Source organism: Rhamphochromis longiceps, linkage group LG14 (assembly GCF_057381845.1).
Source record: "Rhamphochromis longiceps isolate RC_006_pf linkage group LG14, R_longiceps_female_GT1.1, whole genome shotgun sequence".
In the NCBI taxonomy this organism is placed as follows: Eukaryota; Metazoa; Chordata; class Actinopteri; order Cichliformes; family Cichlidae; genus Rhamphochromis; species Rhamphochromis longiceps.
Window position 1 is genome coordinate 24,051,508 of NC_140570.1, and position 27,659 is coordinate 24,079,166.

Sequence of the window (27,659 nt, forward strand, 5' to 3'; positions counted from 1 at the left end):
GTTCACTGATATTGCAGTGCAATGCCCCTTTAGCGGAATGCAGTCAGACAGGAAGAGTTTCAGATGAATATCTCAAAAGCGTACACAGAGAAGGAAAAAAATATTGCTTAATGAAGTTTAATGAAAAGTGTTTGGGAATTAGGAATGTCTGAGGAATCTACTCAGTGTTTCAGAAAATGTGGCACTTGAAAGAATTCTAAAAGTGACTTCAGCATTATGTGGATAAATGAGGCAGTACCATTTGAGTGTGTGAGCGAATAAGACTCGCTTCTTCTGCGCAGGTGGAGGCTGTCCCAACGCTGTACACCGACTCAGTGGTCGAAAGGCGCAGGGACTGGCTGCTGCTCAGCGACGTGGTGGACAGACGCCGTTTGCGAGCCCCACTACAGTTGTTCGGGATGCTGAATGCACAGCGTTTGTGGTAGTTTAGCCCGCAACCTGCAGGGGGCAGCATGCATCCAAGAACGGGGGGAGCAAAGAGATGGACCATATTTACTGAGTGTTCAAATTTGTTTCACCATATGAGCGTCTAGTGCTATTCACACTTCTTCTCATTATTTCCCTCACCATCACATTTCAGTCCTTGTCTAACCAGCCCAAACAGCATTTCTCCACAGTGATCACAGAAAGCCGGGGCCCGGTACGAGTGCACATTGAGCGCGTGGGGCCGAATCTGGAAATCTTCAAACGTAGCTGCCGCTAAAATAGATAACACGTCACATTAGGACAAGATACAATCACGGTATTGTAAGGGAGCAAAATGGAAAACGATTAGATGAATGAGATACAAGCGGGATGGAAAAATAGATCAAGTTTCTGACTGTGGACACGAGGGAAATTACAGCTTGAAACAATGAAAGAACAGATTAGGGTAGTGTAAAGTAGGACCTGTAGTAAAATAAGCAGATAAGGATGAAAACAATGAAGTAATTAAAGATAGATAAGACAAATGGAAAGATGATTTTGTTTTTGATATGGTTATCTTATGGAATGAGGAGAAGAGAAGAGAAGAGAAGAGAAGAGAAGAGAAGAGAAGAGAAGAGAAGAGAAGAGAAGAGAAGAGCTTACCAGAGAGCACTACCTCCACCAGATCTCCCTCCTGGATTTCGCTGGCAGCTTTAACTAGTTGTAGTATGTTGTTGGTAGATGTGTCATGCTTGAACAGCAATATCTTGTCATAAATGCCATAAAAGCCGCACTCTGGGAACTAGAAAATACAAAAACAGAGGTTAGGAGAATCAACTGCAGCCAAGGCAGAACCCTGATTAAGTCATATTTCATTCAAAATAATGAATGACAAATAAATGACTCAGCTCCTGAAACTAGAAAGATGGTGAATGGACATTTGCTGTAGGACAAGACAAACTTTATTTAGTCATTCCGTTTTTTTAATTTTAAATATAATATACAAGGATAGCATTTTTATGACCCTTCAAGGAAAACAAATCTTGAACATTGTGTCCACTTTGATCCCCTTTAAAGACAGACGACTGAATTTCAAGCAAGGCCTCATTGTTGCCAACAAAGACCACTCAACACACCAGCCTATTTTTAATGCTACTAAATAAAGTATCTAAGGGTTGGCTGTTAGAGTTTCTGCTAGCAATGCAAATTTAGTCCATTATGCACTTAAAGCTACAACTTAAGTCACCTCATTCCATTTGCCATTAACAGTAACAAGATCTGTTATAAGATTCTCCCGCTATTATAAAGTGTGAACATGTCTATGCATGTTCTCAAGCATAACTTCTACTGTATGTCTCCAACTAATTCTAGCATGCTCTGCTATGTAACGCTGCAGGGATATATAACTGCCAACACGCAAACACATGCTGATGCTATCGCTGTTAAAGAAGAAACACAAGCTGATTTCCACAAATCAAGCAAGTCGGTCGACATGGAAGGCAAGACAAAGGAGAAACTTTATCCCCTTTTCCTGTCAGTCGCACAATGGCACACACAAGCGCGCATAGGTGTTTCCATGAAGTTCTTTCAGAGATATGACGGATGAGCGTGTCAATCAGAAGTCAGCAGAGCGAGAGAGGCTGTCATAGGGAAACCCTGCTCTCTTGAATAGTTAATGCAGTCTGGCTCACTTCAGTGGCCACGCCACACAGGACACCAAAGAAAGAGAGGGAGCAGGACCTTTGTGTGCTTTTATAATAATTTGTTTTTTTAAGTAAGCATAAATGAAACCAGAAAGATGAAGAGAAACAAATATATAAAAAATAAACACACAGACACACTCTTTGCCGCTTCTGGCTAAGTTCTAATCGCTTACAGAAAAGGGAACCCAGGTCTCCAACTTGAAACAACACAATGACACACACACACAACCACCACCAGACACACCCTCTCTTCTCCCCCCTCATTTCCCTTTTTTCCCCCTCCTCTGCACATAGACAGTCTGCCTCTGTTTCCCCAACAGCCACTCCACATCACCACATCTGAAATCCAGGCCTGGCCTGTACTGCTGCCAAGCTACACAGTGAGTTCACCACGCCCCGACATTGGCCTGCTGCTACTGACCACACAGTCAACAAAAAGTCACAAAAAGCACATATAGTGGCATTTACTTAAAGGTCTCCAGCATCCACTGCAACCAGAAAAGTCACAGGTATAAGGGCTTGAACATTAGACATGAACACACACCCTTGATTTAAAAACAAAAAAAACCATAGTTGGTAATTCTGTCTGGCTTTTTATGTTGGGCAAGGAGCTTTTAAGATTTTGTTTGTGATAAGAGTGGTGAGAGTGAACTAAAACAAAAAAGCCACAAGCCTTAAATACAGAATAAAGTTCAAGATAGTACAGTTAGAACAAGACTGAACAAGTATGGCTTTTTTTGAAGGGTTACCAATCAGAAAACATCTTCTCTCTATTAAGAACAAGGCAGCACAGCTTAGCTTTGCAAAGGTGCATCTGAACCTTCCAGAGCAATGTCCCCTGGATAGATGAGACCAAAGTGGAGCTGTGTTGCCGTGATGCACGTGTGCCACCAAACACGGCATATCCGCACAAACAACTGTTGAGCACGGAGGTGGGAGAGTGATGATTTTGGCTTGTTTTGCAGCCAAAGGATCTGGACAGCTTGCAGACCGTGAACTTCTCTGATACCAAAGTATTATAAAGCTTGAAACAATGGAGTGGATGCAGAAAAATAAAATAAAAAATTCACATGGCTGTCGTTTTGGTTTTTATGGGGCATCCTTTTCTAAAGTTTCAGTGTTGATGTATACACTGAAACGGTGGATTAAAAAAAAAAAAAAATACCTACACCAGAATTTTGAGAGATGTCCACCCCAGGAGACGGGTTTCACAGGCAGTGAAGCGGCTTCGTCACTCACAAATGTAGCTTTACCAGGGACCGTATTAAAGGTCCTTCTTTTTAGTCAACTAACCAAGTGGATGCTGGCGTGAGGGTGGGACCCTATTTGAACAACAATAGTGGGGAAAGCAGGAAGCTTTCTGCATAGCTTTATGTGAGGTTCAGTAAAAAGAGTGAGGCATAGCATTCTCATTATCACTACTACATCTCATGTCTGTTTAGTTACTATGAGAAAGAAAAACAGTGGAGACGCAGTCTTGAATATTAGTTGCTGTGAAAACACTTCTACTAATCGTGCAGATTACAAACGAAATGTTGCAATTTGACGGTTTCAATTACAACAATTGCAATTCAATTGCAATTGTTGTAATTGAAACCATCTTAATGTTCTTAATGTTTTTATGGTTCGGTTTTTGTTTGTTCAGTTTTCTAATTTGACTTAAATGACCCTTTATTCCCAACACTCTGGCACAGCAGTTTTTGGCTTTGAGTCAAGCCGACGTTGCAGATACAAATGAGCAGAGGCTCCAACCTTTCCCTAAGTACAGACTTAAAAACCCGCAATCACACACAGATTGATGTCTGATGGGAGTGAATCATGTAATAGCTACATGCATCGGTACCAGGGATTGCCACAACTAAGACCAACTGCAGCCATTAGTAATTACAAAACACCCACAGAGCCCAGATCAGAGGAGACTCCAAGCTCTTTCCAAATCCACAGACAGCCGTCTTCTATGAGCCCCGTGACGCTATTTGATGCCAGCCTCTCTGCGATTAACCTCACGCTGTTGATGTCACAGCTCGCCTCTTAGCAGGCAAATCAAGGCAGCTAGTCATATTATTCTGCACATTGTACCGTCCAAAACATACACAATGCAATAATCATAACTGCAGCTGCCACGTCTCTGCACACCACAAGCCTTTACAGATGGGCTGAAAAGCACAAAATCCAAGCTCCGTAAAACCACTGCTACCTCAAAAGAAAAAAAACTCATTTTCTTTTTTTTGTAATGGTGGAATAAGAATAAAGTACCACAAATAATTTTCATCTATGTCAGCATGCTGAGAAATTTAAACATTTGCCTTACAATCATACACTGTATATTTTGCTGTGAGGTTAAAAGCTATATTCTTACAAGATGTGGAGTCTGAATATATCTGTTTGTGTACCTTGTGTGCACAAACACCTGATGGTATTGTAGTATATAGTTAGATGTAGTATAGTGTGATGAGGTTTGGCTGCAGAAGGAGTGGATCTGTAGCTGCTTTCTCTGAGGTACCAGGGATCAGGTTGCCTAGTGTTCCCTCTACTATTCAGGTCAATGAAGCCATTATGAGTGAAATGAATTATGAACTAGGATTTCTTTATGTCCCCTGCCTTTGTTTTCCCGTCACCTTTAATTTCCTCTTCAATACTAACTGTCCTTTAATGGCCTCTTTTATTGATTAGTCTTCCTTCCTCCTTTTTTTCTGTCTACACACTGATGAGAAACAGGACAGCAACTGCCTTATAAAGTAAACTAATAAAGGCCGACATTTTCTTTAGTGTGGTTCACACCCTCTCACTCAAGGTGATGTCACGGTAAAGTTGGAAGATAGATCTCTCACTTCATCACTGACTTGACTAACACACTTTGTTCAGAAGGTTTGATTCGTGATCTAATCGGGACATTATTAAATAACAGGCTATATGATAGCACACAGTTACGGTAAAAAATAAATAAATTTTCGATACTAAGATTTTATGGACACAATAAAAAATAATCTGGACCTTAACAGGTCTTAAAAGTTAGTAAAAACAACCTGAAATAAACAACAAAAAAATTTAATAAAATCACATATTAGATCATATCTCAACCCTATGGAGGCACCATTAATAATGAGCAACAAGGACTATTGAGTACTAAACGGTGTCATGACAGCGGTTTCTTTCTGCAAGACAATGCCAAATCATATTCTGCATGTTTGGGAAAAAAAAAAAAAAAAAAAAAAAAAAAAAAAAACACATGGCTTCGTGGTAAGTCTGGTGCTAAGCTGCCTTGCAGTCCAACACTGTCACTGACTGAAAACATCTAAAACATGCTACTGATACACATCTGTAGATTGCTATAACAACCTGTAATAACAAATAGTGTCTTAAGAAACAAACTGTTTTAATTTTTTCAATCAAAGACTAACTCACAGCAAGCAGCCTCACACGGATCAATTGCTGCTCTCATGTAAGCGGTGGCATTACATGAACAGATGTGGTTGACAGGAAGCTGTTCAAGTAGTTTCAGAAGGCAATCGTGAACAGCCATGTATCTAAATTCATAACCCAAGCAAAGGTGACCATTGTCACCCTAAACAATGCCACATCAACTTTTTTGTTGATGTGGGCCTTTGTGTGCTGTTGCAACTTTCAACTTTAATGAGAGCAAGAGATGATTTTTTTTTATTTATATATATATATATATATATATATATATATATATATATATATATATATATATATATATATATATATATATATATATATTTTTTTTTTTTTTTATTTATTTTTAAACCACATTACACAGGAACACAGACTCACACACAAAATGATTCAAACATAATAAGTGATGTGCTCTTTATACACAAAGCATCTCAGTTTGTGCCCTCACACAGATACCATCAAAGTATTGGCTTTTGGGAAATTTTAGCTTGGAGAGAAAAAAAAGAAACAAACAAAAACAAAACCCAGACACATGCACACTTGAGGTCACATCAATGCTTGCCATTTCCTCTCTTACTTTATTGCTTTCTTTCTTTATTTACAATCACCTCAGGTTTTGGTCATATAAAGCAGGTCACATGCACAGTGGTAAAGAGAGCGATTTTTATCTGACATCAAACAAGTGCAGGCAGTTTAGATCATTTTTTCAAATATTCTACAAGTTTTTCAAACTCTAGAAGGGACGAAAAACTTTATTTTGCTTAACTTAATACCCCTTGTACACATCGGCTACTTTCGCCTCCTCTAATGATGAGTTGTTCTGAGGAATGAATGAAAGACGAGCCAAAATTTATTCTACTAAAACAGCAGCAGGAGCAGCAGCACGTAGATTTTATTTCATGTTTTATTTGAGTAAGCACATCGGCTACAGGTCATTACAATCTAACCAAAGCATTACTGCATACGTGTAAAGCATTACCACTGATGTCCAGTTCAGTCAGCGCCATTTCAAAGTTGAGGTTATGTCAAACAGCTACAGAACAGTGCTTCTAAATATAGACCCTCTTTATATAAAAGGCACTGCATGTGTGAAGAACAGAGACTTTTATGTCCTGCTGAGTTCGCTAGTTGCTTCTGCTTTTCATCTTCCCCATCACTTCCCCTCCTGAAGCTCTGCACCAGCCATCATCGACCACCAAGCCACACAAGAATGTATGCTCGGGTATCCCCAATGAATGCAGCCGCTTCTTCGGTGCCAGCTAGCCATAGCTATGCAGCTTACAAACAGCAAATTTCGATCTTTATCCTCCTCACTTTTACTGCATTTGACAAAGCTTAGATGTTGTGAATTCACTGAATATGCATGATGCTTCGGATGTAACTTGTACTCTGTCAGCTGCTTAGCGAGAAATGATGATTGTTAATTTTGTTTCAGACAATACAGGGAAACTGCAAAACCTCAGACAAACAAACAAAGAAAAAAAAACTATTCTGACTACCTTACGGCAGGAAGCTCTGCATCAATCATTTTACATTACTATTGTAGATTTTTATTAACTCAACTTAACTTGGTGGATTAAATGAATTAGAGGCGGCCATGTTTTAGGACTAATAAGAGAAATATTATCCTTTTATTTCAATTTGTTGTTATCGCCACAACAGGAAATTGCAAACTTGGCATGAGCATATGGTTTATAGCTTTTTGAAGGTGTAAAGGATGTATAAACATAAAATATGGGCCTGAGGAAGGAGAGTAAGACATGTTCAAATAAGGCACTTAGAATTGTCACTGAATACACAAGCACAGACACATGCACACACACACAAATGAAAGTGTTAAGTCAAAGACAAAAAAAAGTTTCCAATTTTATTTAAAAAACTAACCATGTAGTTTAGACAAAAGCCACTGAATTTCCCTAGCTGCGTATGCAAAGAACACCAGTTGTGACCTTTTGGCAACACGGCTGAATAATTTTCAAAACAGCATTAAGAGCAACACACACAACATAAAAAAACCCAAAACACCGCAGCTCTTCAGAATCAGCTGGGCCAATCTCCAGTGACAAGAACTTGGACGTCAGCGTCGCTGTGTACACCGCATGCTCTGTAAACAGTGTGACCTCCATAGCCTTACATGGTCCTCCACAGTGATGTGTTTCTGCAGCAGAAGCTGGCTATCACAACAGGAACCCGATCCAGGCGTTTTATAGCAGACAGGAAACATGTTGTATCCCTTCAAACAACACACATTGTTTGAGCAGCCACATCTTGCTGTGTAACCCTCCCCCCAAAAAGTGCACGTGTGCGCGGACGCCACACTCTTGAGAATGAGGGTGATAATGGGTGGAGGTACACCTGTACTTCACTTTCTGCTTTTTTATCTCAGTCAGACACACCCCTGAGGCTGCACCATAAATCCCACCATCCTTGTTAACATGTCAGGCACGGGACTCTGTAAGGACCCCATCTTTTTGAAAATGATGAGGTGTTTAATGAGGGGCTGCCATGGCAACGGGCACGTAAAGACGTCAACGTTTCTGCCCTCATTAGATCCTAACAACAAGTTGGTGTAGCGCAGGAATTTTTCCTTTTGTGCTGACAGCGTTCGTGATGGAACAAACGCGTTACTGTGCTGGTTGTTCTATTTTTAACCCCAGTGAGGTCACATGCTGGTGAAAAGATGGAGTCCACAAAAAAAATAAATAAATATGATAATCATCCCTGCTCTTTACAGTGCACCATGCTGGATTTAAAGAAAAGAAAGCTGTGGTCTCTGAAACACAAATGTCACATAATAAATTGCAGGAGTGACTGACAGCTCTGTGCCAGGACTACAAGGAATTAACCAAAACCCATGACGTCAGCTAACCGCTGGGCTTGGCAGACATAAAGAAAGAAAGCAAAACAAGGATGAGTAAAAGAAGCACAAATGAAATGTAAATAACGCAGTAAAGTAAACTATGCCCTCATGCTGTCACTAGAATTACGTCCAAGTAAATCACTTGTGAACAGTGGGGAATTGTCTGAAATTTCCGGCTTCTTCTAGAAAGTCTCATCTGTTTAACTGTTAAAGTGTGAATGTGACTGCATACACACATGTCGTAAAAGACTCAAAGCAAGCCAAGAGATTTTGCATCAAGATTATCAGTGGAAATAATGAAAATTGTTTTACTATCATGATCTCTGCAAAAGGCACACTGAAGGTCAGATGCAAAAGCTTCTTTCTTCCTGGATTTGATGAGCTTCCTGTTTGAAACGTGATACTAGGAAAGCATTTTGAGCATCGAGTAACCTAATATGAATAAACATCTACTGGCAAACAAAGGTTGCTTTATTTATTGCATGAGCCTGAACATTGAAGACAAGCAAAATGCAGTGAATCTGTGCCAGTCTGAGTGGCTGCTTAAACAAGTAGGGCGAGATTTGCCAAACAAATGATTGAGGAAATCTCTTCCAAGTAACATGCTCTGCACAGATGCCCATATACTTTTCTTACTTTTACTGGATTAACTTTTAAAAACTAAGAAAACTAAGTCATCTGTGAGATTTCTACAGTAGTCAGTAGTAGTCTTCACGCAGTCTTTTTGGTCAGCTATGACTTACTGCTGATTAATTGTAAAATTACTGGTGATTGGTTAGATGCTGATTCCCAGCATGGATTTTGAACAAAAACTTAATGTAAGCCTCTGAATTAGTACAGCTTCGGTGGTACTGCCTGACTCATGCTTTTCTGGTAAAGTGTTCTTGTGTACCCATGTAGTCCCGGAAAGCAAAGCCATCAAGTTTACATTCCCGGCGTGCTGGTTTCTAAATACCACAGATTTCTGTGTAAACCAGAGAAACTGGAAGGGGAGGGAGTGTGAATCATCACATTCACACATCAAGCACATAGATTATAACATACACGCAATAAAGTTGGAAAACACTTAATCATAAAGATCATCACAAAAAAAATCATTAAGCTAATGACGCACAAAAACTGTTGTTAGGCACTCTTGTGCATGATATTAAAAGTGCATGCAGCACATAGATCAAGCTAAAATAAACGAAAATGGTAAAAGGTTATGTGTAATGTGTGTGTGTCTGTGTGTGTGTACAGGAGCGCAGGGACAAAGCATCTCATTCTGTTCCAAGCATCACGGAGGATGGAGAGGTAATTTGAGAGCCGTAACCAGGCATGAGAGAGGGGTCTGGGGATAAAGGAGGCGCACACTACTCTTTCTGAACCAGTCTTTTGTTGGTAGCAGCTCCTGTCTGCATCAACCACCACCCTTCTCCTCCTCCTCTCCCTTTCCTTGGCACAGGTCTGGGAAGGTAAGCCGACTGAAACACCGGACCCAATCCACTCTGCGTGCAACTTACTGATTCATGACAAGAAGCCGGCGGGGGGGGGAACAGGGCTTCATCTGACTCAAATAGCCAATTGTAACTCATTAAGGAAGAGCCCCAAAAAATATGTTTCAAAATAGATAAATAAATAAAAATTAAAATACAAACAAATGTTTGTTTGTATTTTAACTACATGCTGATGAAGATCACTGGACTGAAAGTAGACGGAGCTGAAGATTCCTTTCTGATTGCATCATGAAAAACTAGCTTAGCTAGCTCTTGTATAAACCTTAAGTAACATATTGTCTCCACATAACTGACAGAAATGACTCATTCACAGTGATGATCATGTCGGAATAGGAGGAAAGCTGGGAATTTCTCTGCATGACTGCTTCTGAATTACAGTGTGACGTTCCAGGATCTCGCTGCGTGCTACAATCCCCCAAAGTTCTGGAAAAGATAACTCCTTTAAATCCAACTCTAACATGACACCAACAGCAAACGTGCGACTCATAATTGACAGAAACGATGCATTCTCCCTCCAGTGTGTCAAACAGAACCGTCACTGAGACACGCACAAGGTGGGTTGGGTTTCTTTTGCTTTTTGCTTTGTCACAATGGCTGTAGCAGCGCTGGACAGCGAGACGTAACAGTTCATATTTAATGTGGGTCAAAGTCCGCATTTGGAGATTAGAGCCGTAGCGGTATAATAAGTCATAAGTTTCATAACCAATGCTTGGACCTGTGTTTAATTTATTTTACACTCACCGACTTGTTTTTTTTTCTGTCACCCTTTTTACTTTCATTTCTCGTTAGGTTTAAGCACCAAAAACTACTTGGTTAGGTTAAGAAAAAGATTGTGGTTTGGGTTTAACCAGCCCCTTTGCATCACTAACCCTATATGCTAGGGGTCCTTTACAACCATCCCTATGTCGGGAATGAGACCCACAGAACTGATGCAGAACACCACCTTGTGCCTGTCCTTGATACACCAGCGATTCTCTATTCTCCTTTTCTTTCCTCTTTACAATCAGTTTCCCTAATCATCATTACTCAACTTGCTCTGAATACACCATAAGAAGTTCTCCAGAGAAAAAGCACACATGCAATGGCCCGTGTGAGGACTGTTTGTACATTCCCCATGTGCCAAGAGTGCCATGGGGACACAAACACACAAAGCTGCATGCTGAGGGCCACAATGGGCCACATTACTGCGCTCTGAGTCATCCCCCTCCTCTTTTTTTGTCTGTCCCCTCTCCTCTCTTCTTTTCCCCATTTTCCTTTCCCCATGTGTTGCCTGGCTTTAGCACTGAAGTGAAAGAGCAGAAGAAAGAAAAAGCCAGAGGCTAAACACTGAACTCCAGTCATATGATAAAAGTGTGGCCACACATTTATAGAAATGAGTTGGTGTTGCTTCTGCTCTTACAAAGCCTGTTTTTCATAGAAAATGAATAAAACAAATCAAGAATCCGCTTAAACATACTACCGTAATTGTCGGGCTATAAGCCGCTACTTTTTGCACAAGCTTTGAACCCTGCGGCTTTTAGTCAGGTGCGGCTTTTCTATAGATTGTCCATGATTTTTGTGATATCGTAAGACGATTTGTTTTGTTTGTTCCGCTGTTGTACGGCACTACGTTGCCTGGCGGAAGGATCGGGGTTCAAGAGTGGTATGTTGGTCACATGTCCATCCGCCAGGCAACATAGTGCCGTACAAGTAGCGCGAAAAACAAACTTCAAAGTAGCGCTACGCGTTCAGCGGGAGTCGTGGATGACCAGCGGCGATAAACTTGCGAAAAGCAAGTTGTGCTCAACTCTACCGGTGGATTCTGACAGCGTGGAAAAGTGTGAAAACATCCACGATCACCAACGGATTTCGAAGGGCTGGACTGCTGCATGATGAAGAGGAGGACACCGCCACGGCCCTTCAGAGGGTGTTCGACTCTGACACTGACAATGAGGATTATCTTTGGTTTTGAAAGTGACAACGAAGGAAAGAAGCTGAGAGTGGATGACGAAGCCATCCTGAGCCTGTTCGTTTCCGACACTGGAGAAGAGGACTTTGGTGGTTTTAGTGCGCAGGAAGATGGTGGTGAATGACTGACTTTTCTTCTTGTTAAAGCCGTGTCACTGCACCTGAGCCTAAAAGGTAGTCCGAATCTATTTTTCTGGTGTGCTGTAGGTTACTGTTATGTACTACTACTAATACAGTGCGCATGCGCCAACCAGCGTGCAGCCTGTTACAGTCGCTCCTGCTTTTCTCTTAGTTTAGCTCTTTTTTCTTACGTATTCTTTTTTTTTCTGACTTGTATTTTCCTCCGTTTTCTATCTCTTACTCAATCATGTGGATTGAGAGAGTTTTTGTTCTTCTGGTGGCCGTGGAACTGTTACTTTTATCATGGAACGGGACCGCGGCACATCTCCTACACGCACGGACTGTTTACTCCAGAGATCAGCTGATCGCCCTGATGCCGGCCGGCTCGCTGGCCAGGCCCGCAGAAGTGCCCGCAGAAGTACCAGCTGAAATTTGGAGGAAAACACATCGGGGATGCAGAGGTCAAGGACAGAAGAGAAGAAAAAAGGTGACGGTGAGACAGCGGAGGCTCGAAGCGAGGAGGAGGTTTAAACCGTGTCTGCCGTCTATCGTGATGGGAAATGTGCGATCGTTGGCAAGTAAAATCGACGAGCTCTCAGCACTGGTACGGAGTCAGAGGGAATACCGAGAGTGTAGCCTGATGTGTTTCACCGAATCATGGCTGCACCAGGTCATTCCCGATGAGAATGCTTCCGTGGAAGGCTTCCACACTGTTCGGGCGGACAGGGACAGCATCGCTAGCGGTAAGCGTAAAGGAGGTGGGCTTGCTGTTTTAGTTAACAACCGGTGGTGTAACCCTGCCAACATAACAATCAAAGAAAGGATTTGTTGCCCGGACACTGAACTGTGTGCTGTTGGACTCAGGCCGTATTATTTACCCAGGGAATTCTCTCACGTCATCTTGGTGGCTGTTTATGTTCCCCCCTCTGCTAACCCCACAGCTGCATGTGACACTATCCACTCTGCCATAGCTCGGCTACAGACTCAGCACCCGAGTGCCTTTATTGTGATCTCGGGTGACTTCAACCATGTATCACTGGACAATACACTACCAACATTCAAACAATATGTGGACTGTCCCACCAGGGGAGAGAAAACTTTAGACTTACTGTATGCTAACGTCAAGGATGCATACAGCTCCTCCTCCCTCCCCCCACTTGGTAGGTCAGATCATAACCTGATTCACCTCACCCCCCGCTATGTGCCAATTGTGAGGAGGGAACCTGTGACCACCAGGACTGTTAGGAGGTGGTCAGAGGAGGCAATAGCGGAACTACAGGGCTGTTTCGAGGTGACCGACTGGGAAACACTCTGTGAGCCTCACGCCGAGGACATCAATGGGCTTACTGAGTGTATCACAGGCTACATAACTTTCTGCACCGACTCCATTGTTCCAGCTCAGACTGTTCATTGTTACCCAAATAACAAGCCGTGGGTGACTAAGGACATCAAAGCCCTCCTCAACAACAAGAAGAGGGCTTTCAGAGGGGGCAACAAAGAGGAGGTGAGGAAGATCCAGGTGTTACTAAAGGACAAGATCAGAGAGGCTAAGGAAAATTACAGGAGGAAGCTGGAGTGGAAACTCCAGCAGAACAGCATGAGAGAGGTGTGGAGGGGCATGAAGACCATCACTGGATTCAGGCCAACCAACAGCAGGGGAGCTGAGGGAGGTGAGAATAGAGCCGACGAGTTGAATCTGTTTTTCAATAGATTCGACACCACAGTGTCTGCTCCCACCCCCACAACCTCACCTGTAGTCAGCCTGGAATCCAGAGCCACACCACTGTGCCAGCCTCTCTCTTCACATGTTGCCTCCTGTGAGATTCCTGACACCCCTCCCCCACCCATCACCTTCACTCAATACCAGGTTGAGATGCAAATGAGGAGACTTCACTCAGGCAAGTCTGCTGGACCAGACGGAGTGAGTCCCCTTGTCCTCAAGGCCTGTGCCCCCCAGCTGTGTGGAGTCTTTCATAAACTGTTTATGCTGAGTCTGAGTCTGCAGAGGGTCCCGGTGATGTGGAAGACATCATGCCTCGTCCCTGTACCAAAGACGCCTCGTCCCAGTGGCCCCCAGGATTACAGGCCCGTGGCACTGACCTCCCACATCATGAAGACCCTGGAAAGGCTCATCCTGGACCAGCTGCGACCCATAGTAAGACCACATCTGGATCCCCTTCAGTTCGCTTATCAGCCTCGTCTCGGAACAGAGGACGCCATCATCTACCTGCTCAATCGTGTCTACACCCATCTGGACCAGCCGGCGAGCACTGTGAGGGTCATGTTTTTTGACTTTTCCAGTGCTTTCAACACCATCAGGCCGACCCTCCTGGGTGATAAGTTAGCAGCGATGCAGGTGGATGCTTCTCTGGTGTCCTGGATTGTTGATTACCTGACAGGAAGACCACAATATGTACGTCTCCCACAGTGTGTGTCTGACAAGGTGATTAGCAACACAGGGGCACCACAGGGGACTGTCCTCTCCCCCTTCCTCTTCACCCTCTACACCACAGACTTCAGCCACTGCACAGAGACCTGCCATCTTCAGAAGTTTTCTGATGACTCTGCGGTGGTTGGATGCATCAGCAGGGATGATGAGACAGAGTACCGGGCTGTGGTCGACTCCTTTGTCACATGGTGTGAGCAGAATCATCTGCAGCTCAACGTGGCAAAGACCAAGGAACTGATCGTGGACTTCAGGAAGACCAGGAAACACTTGACCCCTGTTTCAATCCAGGGGGTCAGTGTTGACATTGTGGAGGACTATAAATACCTTGGAGTACACATTGACAATAAACTGGACTGGGCTAAAAACACCACAGCACTTTACAGGAAGGGCCAGAGTCGTCTCTATTTTTTGAGGCGACTGAGGTCCTTCAACATCTGCCAGAAAATGCTGAGGATTTTCTATGAGTCTGTGGTGGCCAGTGCGATCCTCTATGCTGTTGCATGCTGGGGGAGCAGGCTGAGGGTCGCAGATGCCAACAGACTTAATAAACTGATCCGTAAGGCCAGCAATGTTGTGGGGATGGAGCTGGACTCCCTCAAGGTGGTGTCGGAGAGGTGGATGCTGTCCAAGATAAAGACAATGTTGGATAACACCTCCCACCCACTCCATGACATGTTGGTCAGTCACAGGAGCTCATTCAGCGAGAGACTGAGATTACCGAAAAGCACCACTGAACGACACAGGAAATCATTCCTGCCTGTGGCCATCTCCCTGTACAACGCATCCACTTAACACACTGTTTGCTGCTACAACTACACATGTTTCTTTTCCAAATATTTATTTATAAGTGACTTATGTATGTATGTATGTATATATATGTATATATTGTACTATTCTTAGTTAGCGTATTGTCTGTCTTGTCTTAATGTTGGTTTAAAATGGAGCACTGTAACAAAAAATAATTTCCCCCAGGGATCAATAAAGTATTCTGATTCTGATTCTGATACATTTGTTACTCATTTATGAAGCACAGCACATGTGCAAATATGTACCCATAACTTGTTTTTCAAAATATTAATAAAAGGGGTGTGTCTCCAAACAGCCATCTCTTTCCTGACAATTCGCTTTGTGCATATTCTCTTACATATGATAAGTCAACATTGAAACACCTGCGGCTTTTGGTCAGGTGCGGCTAATGTATGTACAAAACAGGATTTTCCCCTGATTTTAGCTTGTGCGGCTAATATTCAGGTGCGCTTTGTAGTCCAGGAAATACGGTAAACCTTATTTGCTCTGCCCACATGCCTGTATGCACACTCTTGTCACATGACACGTGCAATGGGTCAGTGAGCTATTCTGCATCCTACACGACTGCAATGACATCTATGATACACAAATTCATAAATCTATGATTATCCTGATTATTATTATTTCAAACAGTTCTTATACCACTATAGTACTCGTGTGTGCATGAAAAGGACAAAGGCCTGTAACTGATCGTTAATGTTTGCTACGATCGGTAAAATATCCATTTAATGATTGAGGTGTGATCATTATACAAGGCACAGATAAAGCATTTGGTGTATATATTCTCTATATATCTCATGTTGAGAGCTGTGTGCTTCTTACACTGACACTAACCCCAAATTCCCGTCAGTACTGATGTCATGTGTTTACCTACTGAGGCAGGACTTAACACAAAATATTTATTTATTTATTAAATATTTATTTATAAGTGACTTATGTATGTATGTATGTATATATATGTATATATTGTACTATTCTTAGTTAGCATATTGTCTGTCTTGTCTTAATGTTGGTTTAAAATGGAGCACTGTAACAAAAAATAATTTCCCCCAGGGATCAATAAAGTATTCTGATTCTGATTCTGAAACATCATGGTTGGGTTAAATTAGACTCTTCCATAAAGTAAACCATGTTAAAGGCTTCTCTTTCATTTTCAGGGTTACCAGAAGGCCATTTAATATATGATTTATTACCTGAAATTGAATTACAACAGAAAAGGAAGAACATGTGTTTGTGAAACTTCACAAATTCATGTTCCAGTAGACAGGAAGTTTTCTTTTGAAACAGCACTGGCAGTAGAACTTTGTTGTGTTTTATTGCTTTACAATGACATGATATGTTAACCTTTTGTATATCGTCTTATGTTTTATTGTGAAGCACTTTGTGATTTTTATACAAATGCATTTTATTTACTTTTAGAGACAGGGCTCATTACTGAGAACAAAAAGAAACTATATTCCTAATAATCAGAAAATTGTTTCCCTTATTCTTAAGAGGGTTGTAGGGGTGCTGGTGTCCATCACCCTGGACAGGTCCCTAATCTGACCGAGGGCTAACATCAGAGAGACAGAAAACCATTTGCACTCACAATCACACCAACACATCTGAAATAGTTTCCCCTCCCCCCCGTCCAAGAGATTCAAGGGATTTGATTTGGCCATTATCTATTCTTTCATGTGAACAATCTCAACAGCAAATCAGGTTTCAAACACACGAAAGAAAAAAAAAAAAAAAAATCTCCTTCTTTCATCCCACCTCTCATCTTCTCTCTCTGATAACTATCCTCCTCACTGCACTGCAGGCAGAAGCGTGTGCTTTGAATAATCAAATGCTCCTGTGCAGGCTAAGCTTCCCCTACACCAGCAACAGCTAGGAGACACCAGGCACAGTCAGTCATGCAAAGCTGTTCCGCTATTACGCAAATCAAGGGGGGTGAGAGCGATGGGTTTAGGTAAGGTGAATATATATACACATACATACACATATACACACACATACACATGTGTATGTGTAGGTAAACCCCTTTGAAAACACTAGCTCCTTTATAGTAATAAAGGTTTAGCTGACGTTGGTCACAGTGAGATCAGAGCATTTGGCTAAGGCTGCTTAAACTGGTGAGCTGCTGCATTATTTTCACTCAATCATTAAATGTCGTAAGGCAGGGTTTGTTCTTTCACCTGCACGTCCACCTGCCAGTGTCTTGCTAATTGACAGGCATTTATTCACAGACCAACAAAGGTTTGTTCTGATAAGCAGAGTGTATTTGCCCAGGAGCTCAGACACATACGGGAGGCTTTTTAATAATCTAAGCAGCAAGCTAAAACCCACACAACATTAGATCACTACAGTGAATGAAAGTGTAACTGTAGGGTGGCCACTGCTTTCACCTTCAACAACGCTCAACAAGGAACTGTGCCATTTCATATGAGTATTATGGCCTTGTTTGTCACACTGGGCCTTTATCTGGAAAATCAGGGCCAGCTGTTGAGTTACTTTACACTGGTGTGTGCGTCTCTGTGTGTTATACTTGTATAAGTAAGTGAGGTAAACAGGAGGTGGTGTGTACGATCCCATTCCCAGGGCCAAACTTCTTCTCCAGGGAGGGAGATAAAGCAGCAGCCCCTTCCAAAACGGAGATGGAAACAATGGCCAGGGCTGGGGCTCTCAGTCGCAGCTGTATGCGTGTATATTTTTTTGTGTGTGACACACAAAGCGTGCATGTGTGTGGCTCCATATACTTCTGTTTTTAAGGAATGGACTGGTAATTCAATGGCAGTTTTCTACTCAGTTTAAGCACTCAAAGCCATTTCTACTACAAGGTTTGTTCAACCAATCTCAAACACATTCATGCACTGCTTTTATATATAGCACTTTAACAGTAATTCCAACAAATCTAAAAGATTTCACAGCAGCGCGACTCCTTGCAAACACTGCTGGATCCCACATTGTTCAGTGCGTGTTAAGTGTGTCACCGCGGATTAGATCACAGACGTGTTTAACAATCCGGTAATGTGACACAGTTGACGCTGACGGGGCTCGACAGGTTCTCGCTTGTGTTCGCATGCTGACTCTCACACACTGTTACACACCCAGTGACGTCAAGCCAGATTGTACTGCATCTACTTAATGACGAAATTCAACAGATTGTCTTCGTTGGAAGAAAAGACACGTTTAACTACTGCGGCACGCCTTTTGTCAAACTAGCTGAATGAGGCCGCCATGGGGGGGGGGGGGGGGGGGGGGGGGGGTAACAAGGACATTTGACTTATTTCCTAGAAAGTATTAATGTTCAAACCACTATTCTCTTATTGCAGACAAAGCAGAATGTTTCGTCTGCAACAGAGAAAACAAATAAAAACAAAACAAAAAAACATGACAAAACAAAAACGCTGATACAAAGATCAGCCTGCAGGAAGAGGTAGTGGCAGAAGGTAGAACCAAAGAGATTACAGTGAATGAATGGTGGATGGGATGCAGTGGGAAGGAGGAGGCTGAAGATAAGGCAGGGAGTGAAGATGAGTGGATAAGAGAGGAAATACAAGATCAAAAGGCAAAGAGGGAAGAAGTCCAGGAGGTTGGTACCCTGAAGACAGTTAGCAGAAACAGCTGTTGTTACAAAAGGAAAGGAGTTCTGTCTATAATTTTAAAAAGATGGCAGAAACCTGCACGGAAAAGGGAAAGTAAATCATGAAAGATCAGAAAGGAAAGTGGTTGAGGCCTGTCCAACAAGACCAAATGCATGAGTGCCGCCACAGCATATGGCTGAATGAAGACAGACTTCTGATTTCCAGGCCACATTATCAGGTCGTCCTCCATCAGGAGTAGAGGGGTTGCACTACATAGGATCTTAGATTCATAGCACTGTTTGGAAAAGTTTAGAAACAACATAGTGCTTGTGACTAAAGGCAGCATTGTGTTGCTGGCTGAGGTTAATGCTCCGATCTGGAGACTCGAAAAAGCAACAGAATTGTAATTAAGATGGGGTGTTGTGTTGGAAGCGCAGCGTGCTTCTCCAGTCAGAAGTGAATGGAAAAATGTGTCAATGGAACACAAGGAGGGATCCTGTGAATAAACAGAGTCTATGACTCACCCTTTCTGGGATGGGAGAGATGACCGTAGGTGGGGGTGGCGGTGTGGATACCAAACTACCTTCACTACCTCCCAAATCACACCACTGTAGGCATTCATGCAGTCCACCTCATGTCTTGCACTGGTGGTGTTGGCCAAGCCAAGACAAACCACCCATTGTCCAACTTTCCCACCTAAAGCTGCAGCTCCAAACGGGACAGGAATTTTTTTGCTTAGGGGATTTCAGGGATTTCTAATCGTGTGCGCATGCGCGTGCGTGTGCGTGTGCATGTAAGAGAGAGAAAGACTCAACTAATAAGGTCTGACAAGGCTACATGACCCTTTTGTTTCGGTTACATTTGCACATTTTTCCCTCTCTTTTATATAAAAATAAACAGTAAACATCACGCACAGACGAGAAATAACACATTACAATGCACACACCATCTAATCCCCCTCGATCAGAGATTTGTGTTGATTTTCATATAAACTTGAGGCTGAAACACCAGCAGTTACTGTACAACACGCTGTCCCTTACGCTGACATTTGAACAGCAGAGTTTCTTTCACGACTACTACATCTTTACAACTTTTACAAGAAAGGAGCAGCTTGCTGAGGTTGGAGCCTTGGTCAAAAAGAAAGGTGGGAACATCCTCATGCATTACCTTTTATCTTTTAAGGAGTAAACTGAGGAAGAAATGGACAATCCAGCCGAAACGCAGGAAAGCCCCACGCAGGACAAACTAAGCAGAGGTGCAGTTATATTACAATTGACATGACACATCACTACCATATGTAAATAAAGCAAACCATGCTTATCAAGCTTGGGTAATAAGCTCGAAATCAACCAATGCCCTGCTGAAAGAATTATATGTCCCATTTACAGCAGGGAAAATATTTAAAGTATAACACCTTCTAGGGCTGCACCTTTTTACCAAATAATTTGGAGGATGCTTGGAAGCTTATGCATCTTCCCAACATTTGGCATCTTTCAGCCAAGACAGCCTGACCAAAGATGTTGAAAACAACAAGACTGAAGCAAAGCAAAAAATAAAGCCAAGCTGTTTCTTTTTTTTTTTCTAAAGTTTATGCTGTGGCGCAAGAACCACAAAGTGGTACCCAAAATGTGTATTTATCATTCTGCTGTGGAAACAACATTCCTCTCTCTGTCAGAAAAAGCAGACACGATTCCTTGTTGCCAGTCGCCATATTAGAAAAGCTCTCTGGAAATGTAGCTCTGATAAATTATTTTCATAATTTATTTATTTCACACAGGCCCTGCAGAACACCTCATTTGCAGCTCCTCTGCCTTGCTAGCCTCTTCAGTAATTCAATTTTATTTATGTAGCACCAAATCACAACAGCAGTCACCTCAAAGCGCTTTATATTGTAAGGTCAAGGCCCTACAATAATACGGAGAAAAGCCCAACAATCAAACCCCCTTGGAACGAGGACTGGGTGACAGTGGGATGGAAAAAGCTCCCTTTTAACAGGAAGAAACCTCCAGCAGAACCAGGCTCAGTTAAGGGCAATTAACTTAATCAACCAAATATACCATATAAGCAAATTATGCTCGTGACTCCCACCTCACTACTTCCTGTCTCACATCTGGCTGCTTCCCCAGCTTGTCATTGTGGAGTTAGAGAAAAAGTACATGCAAGGGGAAACACGCATGAAGAATCCCATAGAAATGGACACAGGTGCCACCTAGTTCACACAGAAAAATAAATGATGTTTCAGCCTTGCTACAAGCACGCTTGAAATGACAAACTCTCAGCTTGCAGTAGGGCTGCCACGATTAGTCGACTAGTCACGATTATGTCGACTATTAAAATCGTCGACGACTAATTTAATCCGGTTGTTCAGTCTGACGTCACTAGCCGTGTCTGGGTCTAAACTCCGCTGCAGGTCCATATATCAAACGATCACTATGGGATTACTGAGAGTTGAAAAACTGTCTAAAGTCTTTCATCTTTAATAAAATGATCAGCGTTCTGCTCTACCAGGTGTAACAATTGAGTTTAACATCCAGGCATCCATGAAAACGGAATTTATGACATTTAACGGAGTTAGAAGTTAGCAGGGAGTTAGCTCGCTAGCTTCTATCTAAATACAATATAGCATGTCCTGACTGTGGGGTTTTGGAAACAAATTAAAACGTACAGCTCTGCTATCACTTCCAGCATAAATGAAGACAGAAAACTAAACAGCAGTGACGTTTGTAGGGTTACTGAAGTTGGGCTAGCTGGTATATAATGATGTGCTACGTGACCGCTAGCGACACAGCTATGTTAGCATAATATAAACAAGCTAACTTTTTTTCCACTCGATAAAAGTTAATGTGAGTGTTCTCGGTGGTCAGGAACAAATGTAATCGCATGGCAGGATGCTGTAAAAGGACCAAACTTCAGCCAGAAGAACAACTGAGATAATCCATCCACAATACGAGGTTAGTCATTCATATACTGCTGCATGGGCTGGGCTGTAGTTACATCGTAAGGTTTTAAAAACTGAGCTTAAATAAATGATTAGCGGTAATAAAAGCTGAGGGAGGTCAACAGTGATCACTGACTGTTTTAGGAGCTTTTTGAGATCAAATAGAAGAAAATACATAACATTAAACATGTTAACAACACAAAAGCCATATTAAACGCAGACTACTTTAGACCCGGAAGTAGGATTCGTCGCGTCATCACTGAACAACCGGATAGTCGACGCATCGTTTGAAGCTTTGTAAGATCACAAAGGACGCAGGAATGAGTAGTAGGATTTAAGAGTGTAATAACGGACTGAAACAGAAGATGGCAGCACTGCATGTACAAGGATGCCAGCTGCCGTTAAACCCCGAAGAAGAAGAAGCTGTGTCCCAGAATTCATAGCGCAGCTGTCAACAATGGCGGCAGCTAGTTAGTTTTAACTTTACTCTTATTATTCTTTCTGGGTCACAAAATAAACGTTTAACATATTTTCAGGCGAGAATGTAGCTGTGTAAACCTCAAATATCTGCTCAGTTTATCAAGACACCACATATTTTCAAAAGCGCTCCGACGTTTTCGGAGACGTCTGTTACCCACTAGCTCGTTAGCTAGGCGGGGGCAAGGCTAACTAGAGCCGTGAGAACACCGGACTCCCGGCAAATCGTTTTCAAACCCACCGCCGTCTTTCGCTAGTCAGGTTAAACATATATATAAGTCACTTAGATAACTTAAAAATGTTATTGTTTGGCTTTCTTTAGTATTTTATTTGTTCCTGAGTAAATCGGTTTGGCTGAGATTAAAGTTATAGTTTTTGCACAGCTAAAACTGTCAAGCAGACAGCTGATTATCAGAAGTGTGAGACGCTGGAGAATATACTCCGGTGTCCTGTTATATTTTAGAAAGCAAGGAGTTTATTAAACTTCACCGAAACAATCTGCAAATTTCATTAAAAATTAATAAACTACCATCTTGTCTTTATTTTTAGTTAGCACAAACACTTCAAGCTGTAAGCTAATGATAGTTATATAAGACCAGATGCTGCTGGTGCAATAAGCTGTACGCTGTACGTCCAATGGATGATGATCTGATTAGTCGACTAATCGCAAAAATAATCGGTGACTAGTCAACTATCAAAATAATCGTTTGCTTGCAGTACGTTCTTTTACTGGCATTCTGTTCTGAACTCATTTTAACTGTCCTACACCAAGATAATCTGTGCAACTGACTAATTAGCTAGAGGAGCAACTAAACAGTTTTAACAACAGAAAACTGTTAATGACTCCAAGGAAAGATGTACCGTGAAACAGCTGCAGGGGGGTTTTAAAATTACGGAACCTGGAAACAGTTTGGAAATTGGAAAAAGCAGGACAAAGAAGAAGAAATACCTGAGGGCTACACTGAGTGTGAAAACAGCAAATAGCAGAGTAAAGGAAACAGCCTCTCTTTACATTACTCAACACATCTTTTGCCATCAAATGGCTCTTTAGTTGGACTAACACTGTGTCTGATACAAATAAAGCATCAGATGCAGATGCACTGCTGAATTATCTGTGTCTCCGAATTATACCAAGAGCATGGCGGTGAGCCACTCATATGACCAAGGAGAACAAAGACTGTTGTGCACAGGAACAGATTAGCAAAGAGGGTAAACTGGCTGGAGAGAGTTACCACTGCTTCCTGGAACATTTTCAGTAATGGAGAGTTTTACAGAACGGCTCTGAGCAGGCTGTGGAAATCTGCTAATCACCCAACAGCCTAGCTGGCAAATAAAAAACACATAAACTGCTCAAATTGCCACCTTAAGTGAATGGATAATGTTATTTCCTGTATGCGTGTGGATACACACTAAAATGAAAACCGTTCTCTGGAACTACACTATACGGTTGAATAAATCAGCACAATTCAGCACAGTTCTCAATTTTTAAAAAAAGATGTAATATCTCCCATAACACTTGTTGCTTCCTGTTATAAAGAGGATGTCACTGCCCTCCCCCCCCCAAAAAAGTCATTTCTCTGCACGTGTGTTTTTTGAGGTTTTCTCTTTCAGTTAAAAGGGTGTTTTGGGGGTTTTGTGCAAGAAATCTACAATTTTCCTACTGAACATGTAAAACCTGAGAAGGCTACAAGTCCTTTAAAAGATGTGCTTTAAAAAAAAAAACACACATTAAGGTCATTAAGGTGAAAACAGTGCGTGCAAAGTAAGACAAAAACAAGTGTTGATGATCACTGACAGCAGAAGATAAAAAAGATCACTGAAGCGTACGGCACAGAACTAAAATTGGCCAAATGTGTTCGTATGCCATGACATGCAAAACTTCCGATGCTGCGCCATGGAGAAGTGAAAGCAACGTTGACCATTACAACCCTAGGTCACAGTAAATGGGCGAAGCTCGTCTAATTATATATGTATAAATGTAGATGCCACTAACCTGCACTAAATCAGCCTTTTTACGCAATGGGAAAGAAACTAAGTGATAAAAGTGACAAATATCAACCTCTTTGTATTCGCATACACGCTGAATAAGGGAAGACTAAACAGGGAAAACAGGGAAAGGGAAACAGGGAAAAATGCTAATCGCTGTCCTCGGACCTGTTTATTCTAGAAACTTCTGCCACTTTCATTACAATTTGATAACAATGGAGTGCGCGCAAAGAGTTTGTTGCAAGATCAGCACACACACAGGCTGAAAGTGAAAGGTGTAACAAAAACTGTTCACCTGACAGGTATGAAAACTACACATGCCACGAAGGGCTTGCACCTAAAACGGTTTCCATCTGGAGAAAACACAAACACCCACCCGCTTCTTACCTTGGTGTCAACAATGGAGCAGGCCATTTGTTTCACATAGGCCAGGTCAGCAGCCTGGGGCATGAGGACAGATTCTCTGGTCAGACCAATCTGGATGATGAAGGACACCCCTGCTGGAGTTTGGGGCATCGTGGGCATTACGGGGATCACGGGCATCACAGCCCCAGCACCACCACCATGCCCTGGAGTCAGCTCCATCACAGGAAAGCCACCCGGTGTGGGCAAAGAGTGTATGGCGATGGGGGTCCCCTGCTGGATCAAAGCTGAGCTTGATGGTAAGGTGCCACCTGGGGGGAAGAAGACCTGAGCCATCGCCGCCCCCGAGGGCATACAAGGGCTAGCATTAGCCATTCAGAGTCCGCTGGCTCTCACAAACACGCAGGTGCAGTCTGAAGTTTTCGGAAAAGCAACACTCATTCAAGCGGAGGGCTACACACGCTGAAACATGGATACACACGCACACGCACGCACGCTGAGTGGACGGCTCCGCTTTCCTCCGAGTCCCGCGTCAAACCCGCTTCCTTCCAGCAGCTCAAGGAAGAAAATCTTTATCCAGGAAGGAGCACTTCTTTTCTCCAGGCTTCGCTTATTGTTCAGGCATGGCAGGCGTGAGCGGTGTGTGCCTGTGTGTGTGTGAGAGAGAGAAACACTCACAAAGTAAAGAGTCTGAGAACACGACACCTCCAGCCTTCTCTCCTCCACCCCTCCTTCACTTCTCGCATCCAAAAGGCGCTGCTCTGCAGAGGAGAAAGTCCAAACTTGGTTGTGAAACTCTCCGCCGCGGGCAGAGAGAGAGAAAGAAAACAACAACAATGCCCAAACTTTGTTGTGCTCTTCTCCAGGCTCACTTACAAAATGGCCTCCTTTAAACAGGAAACAGTGAGAATGAAGGGGAGCTAGAGACCGCACTCCTTTTTACGAGACCTTGCCCTGTTTCAGTTTCAACCCCTGTTCGGTCTTTTTTGTGAAAAAGAAGAGAGCGAAAAGCGCTGTCTGAGGGTACCTCCCTCTACCCTCCCTCCTGCCTTCGCATCTTACGCTAAACAAGGAGGAAGTGAAATGACGGACACATCTTGAAGCCAATAGGCATTCAGAAAGTCCTGACTCCCAAACCTCCCCCTCCTCCCTTTCCTCTTCTGGCTCCCTTCCTTAGTTTAGGGACATTTGTCTTGTTTGGTCCCTCCTGTAGCCGGAGACAGCATAGATACATGGCCCAGGGCGCTGCTTCACGCATAAAACCCCTCCCACCGCTTCCTCGTCCTTCCTTTAAGTTCACAAGCCACCTTCTGTCTTTCCTAAAATTGCCTTATTTTTCCTCTGTATTTTGTTTTTGGGGGGGAGACACGCCTCTCATAAACTGCAGAAAAAGGACCGCACCTATGGAAGGTTCTTTCCATGCTCCAGGTTTCATGAAAATTGAGAAGTTTCATGGACTGAGAGTGGTGACTTGGGTGGGTTTGGACAATGACACGCTGTATGCAGCAGATTAAAAGGAAAAAAAACGTTTGGTTAATGAAGTTATCAGCGTGACTGTGACTCCTCACTGGTAATCTAATCATTTAACACAGTAAGAATGCTTGTGAAATTTGTGGTTTCCTAGTTGAAGTTCTAATAAACCGCTCTGATTGGTTAAGCAAAAAAACAGTGTGTGCAGTTTATCTCAGTGCCACTGTCGCGCTTATATCTGTGAAGGCATCTCCCGATGTTCATTTCATACAAATTAAATAAGGCGAGTTAGACTTGAATGAAACAAGACAGAAAACAAAACGCTTGAATTGATTCGATTTGCCACCACAAGGGGGCAGTGTTGGATAAAATCGGATCTTACAGACCCTGTGTGATTTGGATATAAAATGTTTGATTCCCAAGCATTAGTTAAGCTGCAGGTTACATCTTAGGTTATAAATGACATGGGGACATGGGGGGAAATTGATAATCAGGTGTTTGATGATGTTAAAGGATGTTCCTTAAAAGGCAATTGCTCCCCAGTGAATTGCCACCTCCTCTCTGATGAGGGGGAACTGTGATGTTGTTTAAATCCTCTTTTTTTTCACTTTCTAAAAGGATTATTTTAAACATATGGGACAGGAAGTGTGAACTGCGAGAAGAAGTTTTAGAACCACTGAATGAAGGCATGAAACTAAACCACCATGTACCAGAACATGCTATAGCCCACAATGAGTATGCGTTAAATACATATGTGCATGTTTGCATGTTTGCATGTTAGCCAAACAATAAAGACTTACTATTTATTTTATACACACCATCCACTTCATTACATACATACACACCTGCTCAAATACTTTTAAGCAAATAACCAGCAAAATCACAAGACAACAACTCAGTACACTTAGGGTTATGGTTAACATCAAGACAAGTTCAATCTAAGCATCGGATTGGGGAAGAAAAGCGATTTAAGTGACTTTGAAGTGGCATCATTGCTGGGATTTTTCCACACAACCATCTCTATGGTTTACAGATAATGGTCCAAAGAGAAAAAGAGAAAATATCCAGAGAGTGGCAGTTCCCTATGTTAAAAAGCTTTTGCCAGAGGTCAAAGGACAATGGCCAGGCTGCTTCAAGCTGATAGGAAGGCAGTGACACAAAAAATCACTTGTAACAACCAGAAGAGCATCTCTGAATGCTAAACGCGATCATAACTTGAAGAAGATGGGCTACAGCAGCAGAGCAGCACACTGGGTATCGCTGCTGTCAGCTGACAACTGAGCCTACAACGTGCAGGGGTTCACTAAAACTGGACAAAAGAACATTCAAATAGTAGGGTCAGGATTTAGTGAGAACAATATGAAAGCTTGGGTCCATCCTGGCTTGTGTGGAGGACATTTTCTTGGCACACCTTGGGCCCCTTAGTATCAAATGATTATTCTTTTAAGCACCACAGTCTAGCTGAGTATTGTTGCTAGCCACATCATGGATGTGCAGCAACTGTGTTTTGCTATCATGTCAATATGAACCAAAATATCTGAGGAATACTTCCAGCACCTTGTTGAATCTGTGTCATGATGAATTAAGGTCGTTCTGGGGTCCAACCCAGCGCTAGCGAGGTGCATCTAATGAAGTGGTGAGTGTGTATATCCTGT

At 42.5% G+C, this 27,659-nt stretch overlaps 1 protein-coding gene across 2 annotated transcripts in view; it reads right to left on the reverse strand.

Moving 5' to 3' along the window:
* The window catches only part of prkd2 (protein kinase D2), a 35,689-nt gene extending 10,056 nt beyond the window's left edge, over positions 1-25,633 (reverse strand). Inside the window, exons 1-4 of one of the 2 annotated variants that reach the window (XM_085429212.1) lie at positions 24,559-25,633; positions 1,069-1,207; positions 568-699; positions 239-438 (exon numbers count right to left, since the gene is read on the reverse strand). In XM_085429212.1, coding sequence (XP_085285338.1) covers positions 239-438; positions 568-699; positions 1,069-1,207; positions 24,559-24,909 — 822 coding nt within the window. In that variant the 5' untranslated portion in view covers positions 24,910-25,633. The remainder of the gene's footprint in view (positions 1-238; positions 439-567; positions 700-1,068; positions 1,208-24,558) is intronic. The other variant, XM_085429213.1, reaches the window with a different exon arrangement.
* Positions 25,634-27,659: the final 2,026 nt, after the last annotated feature.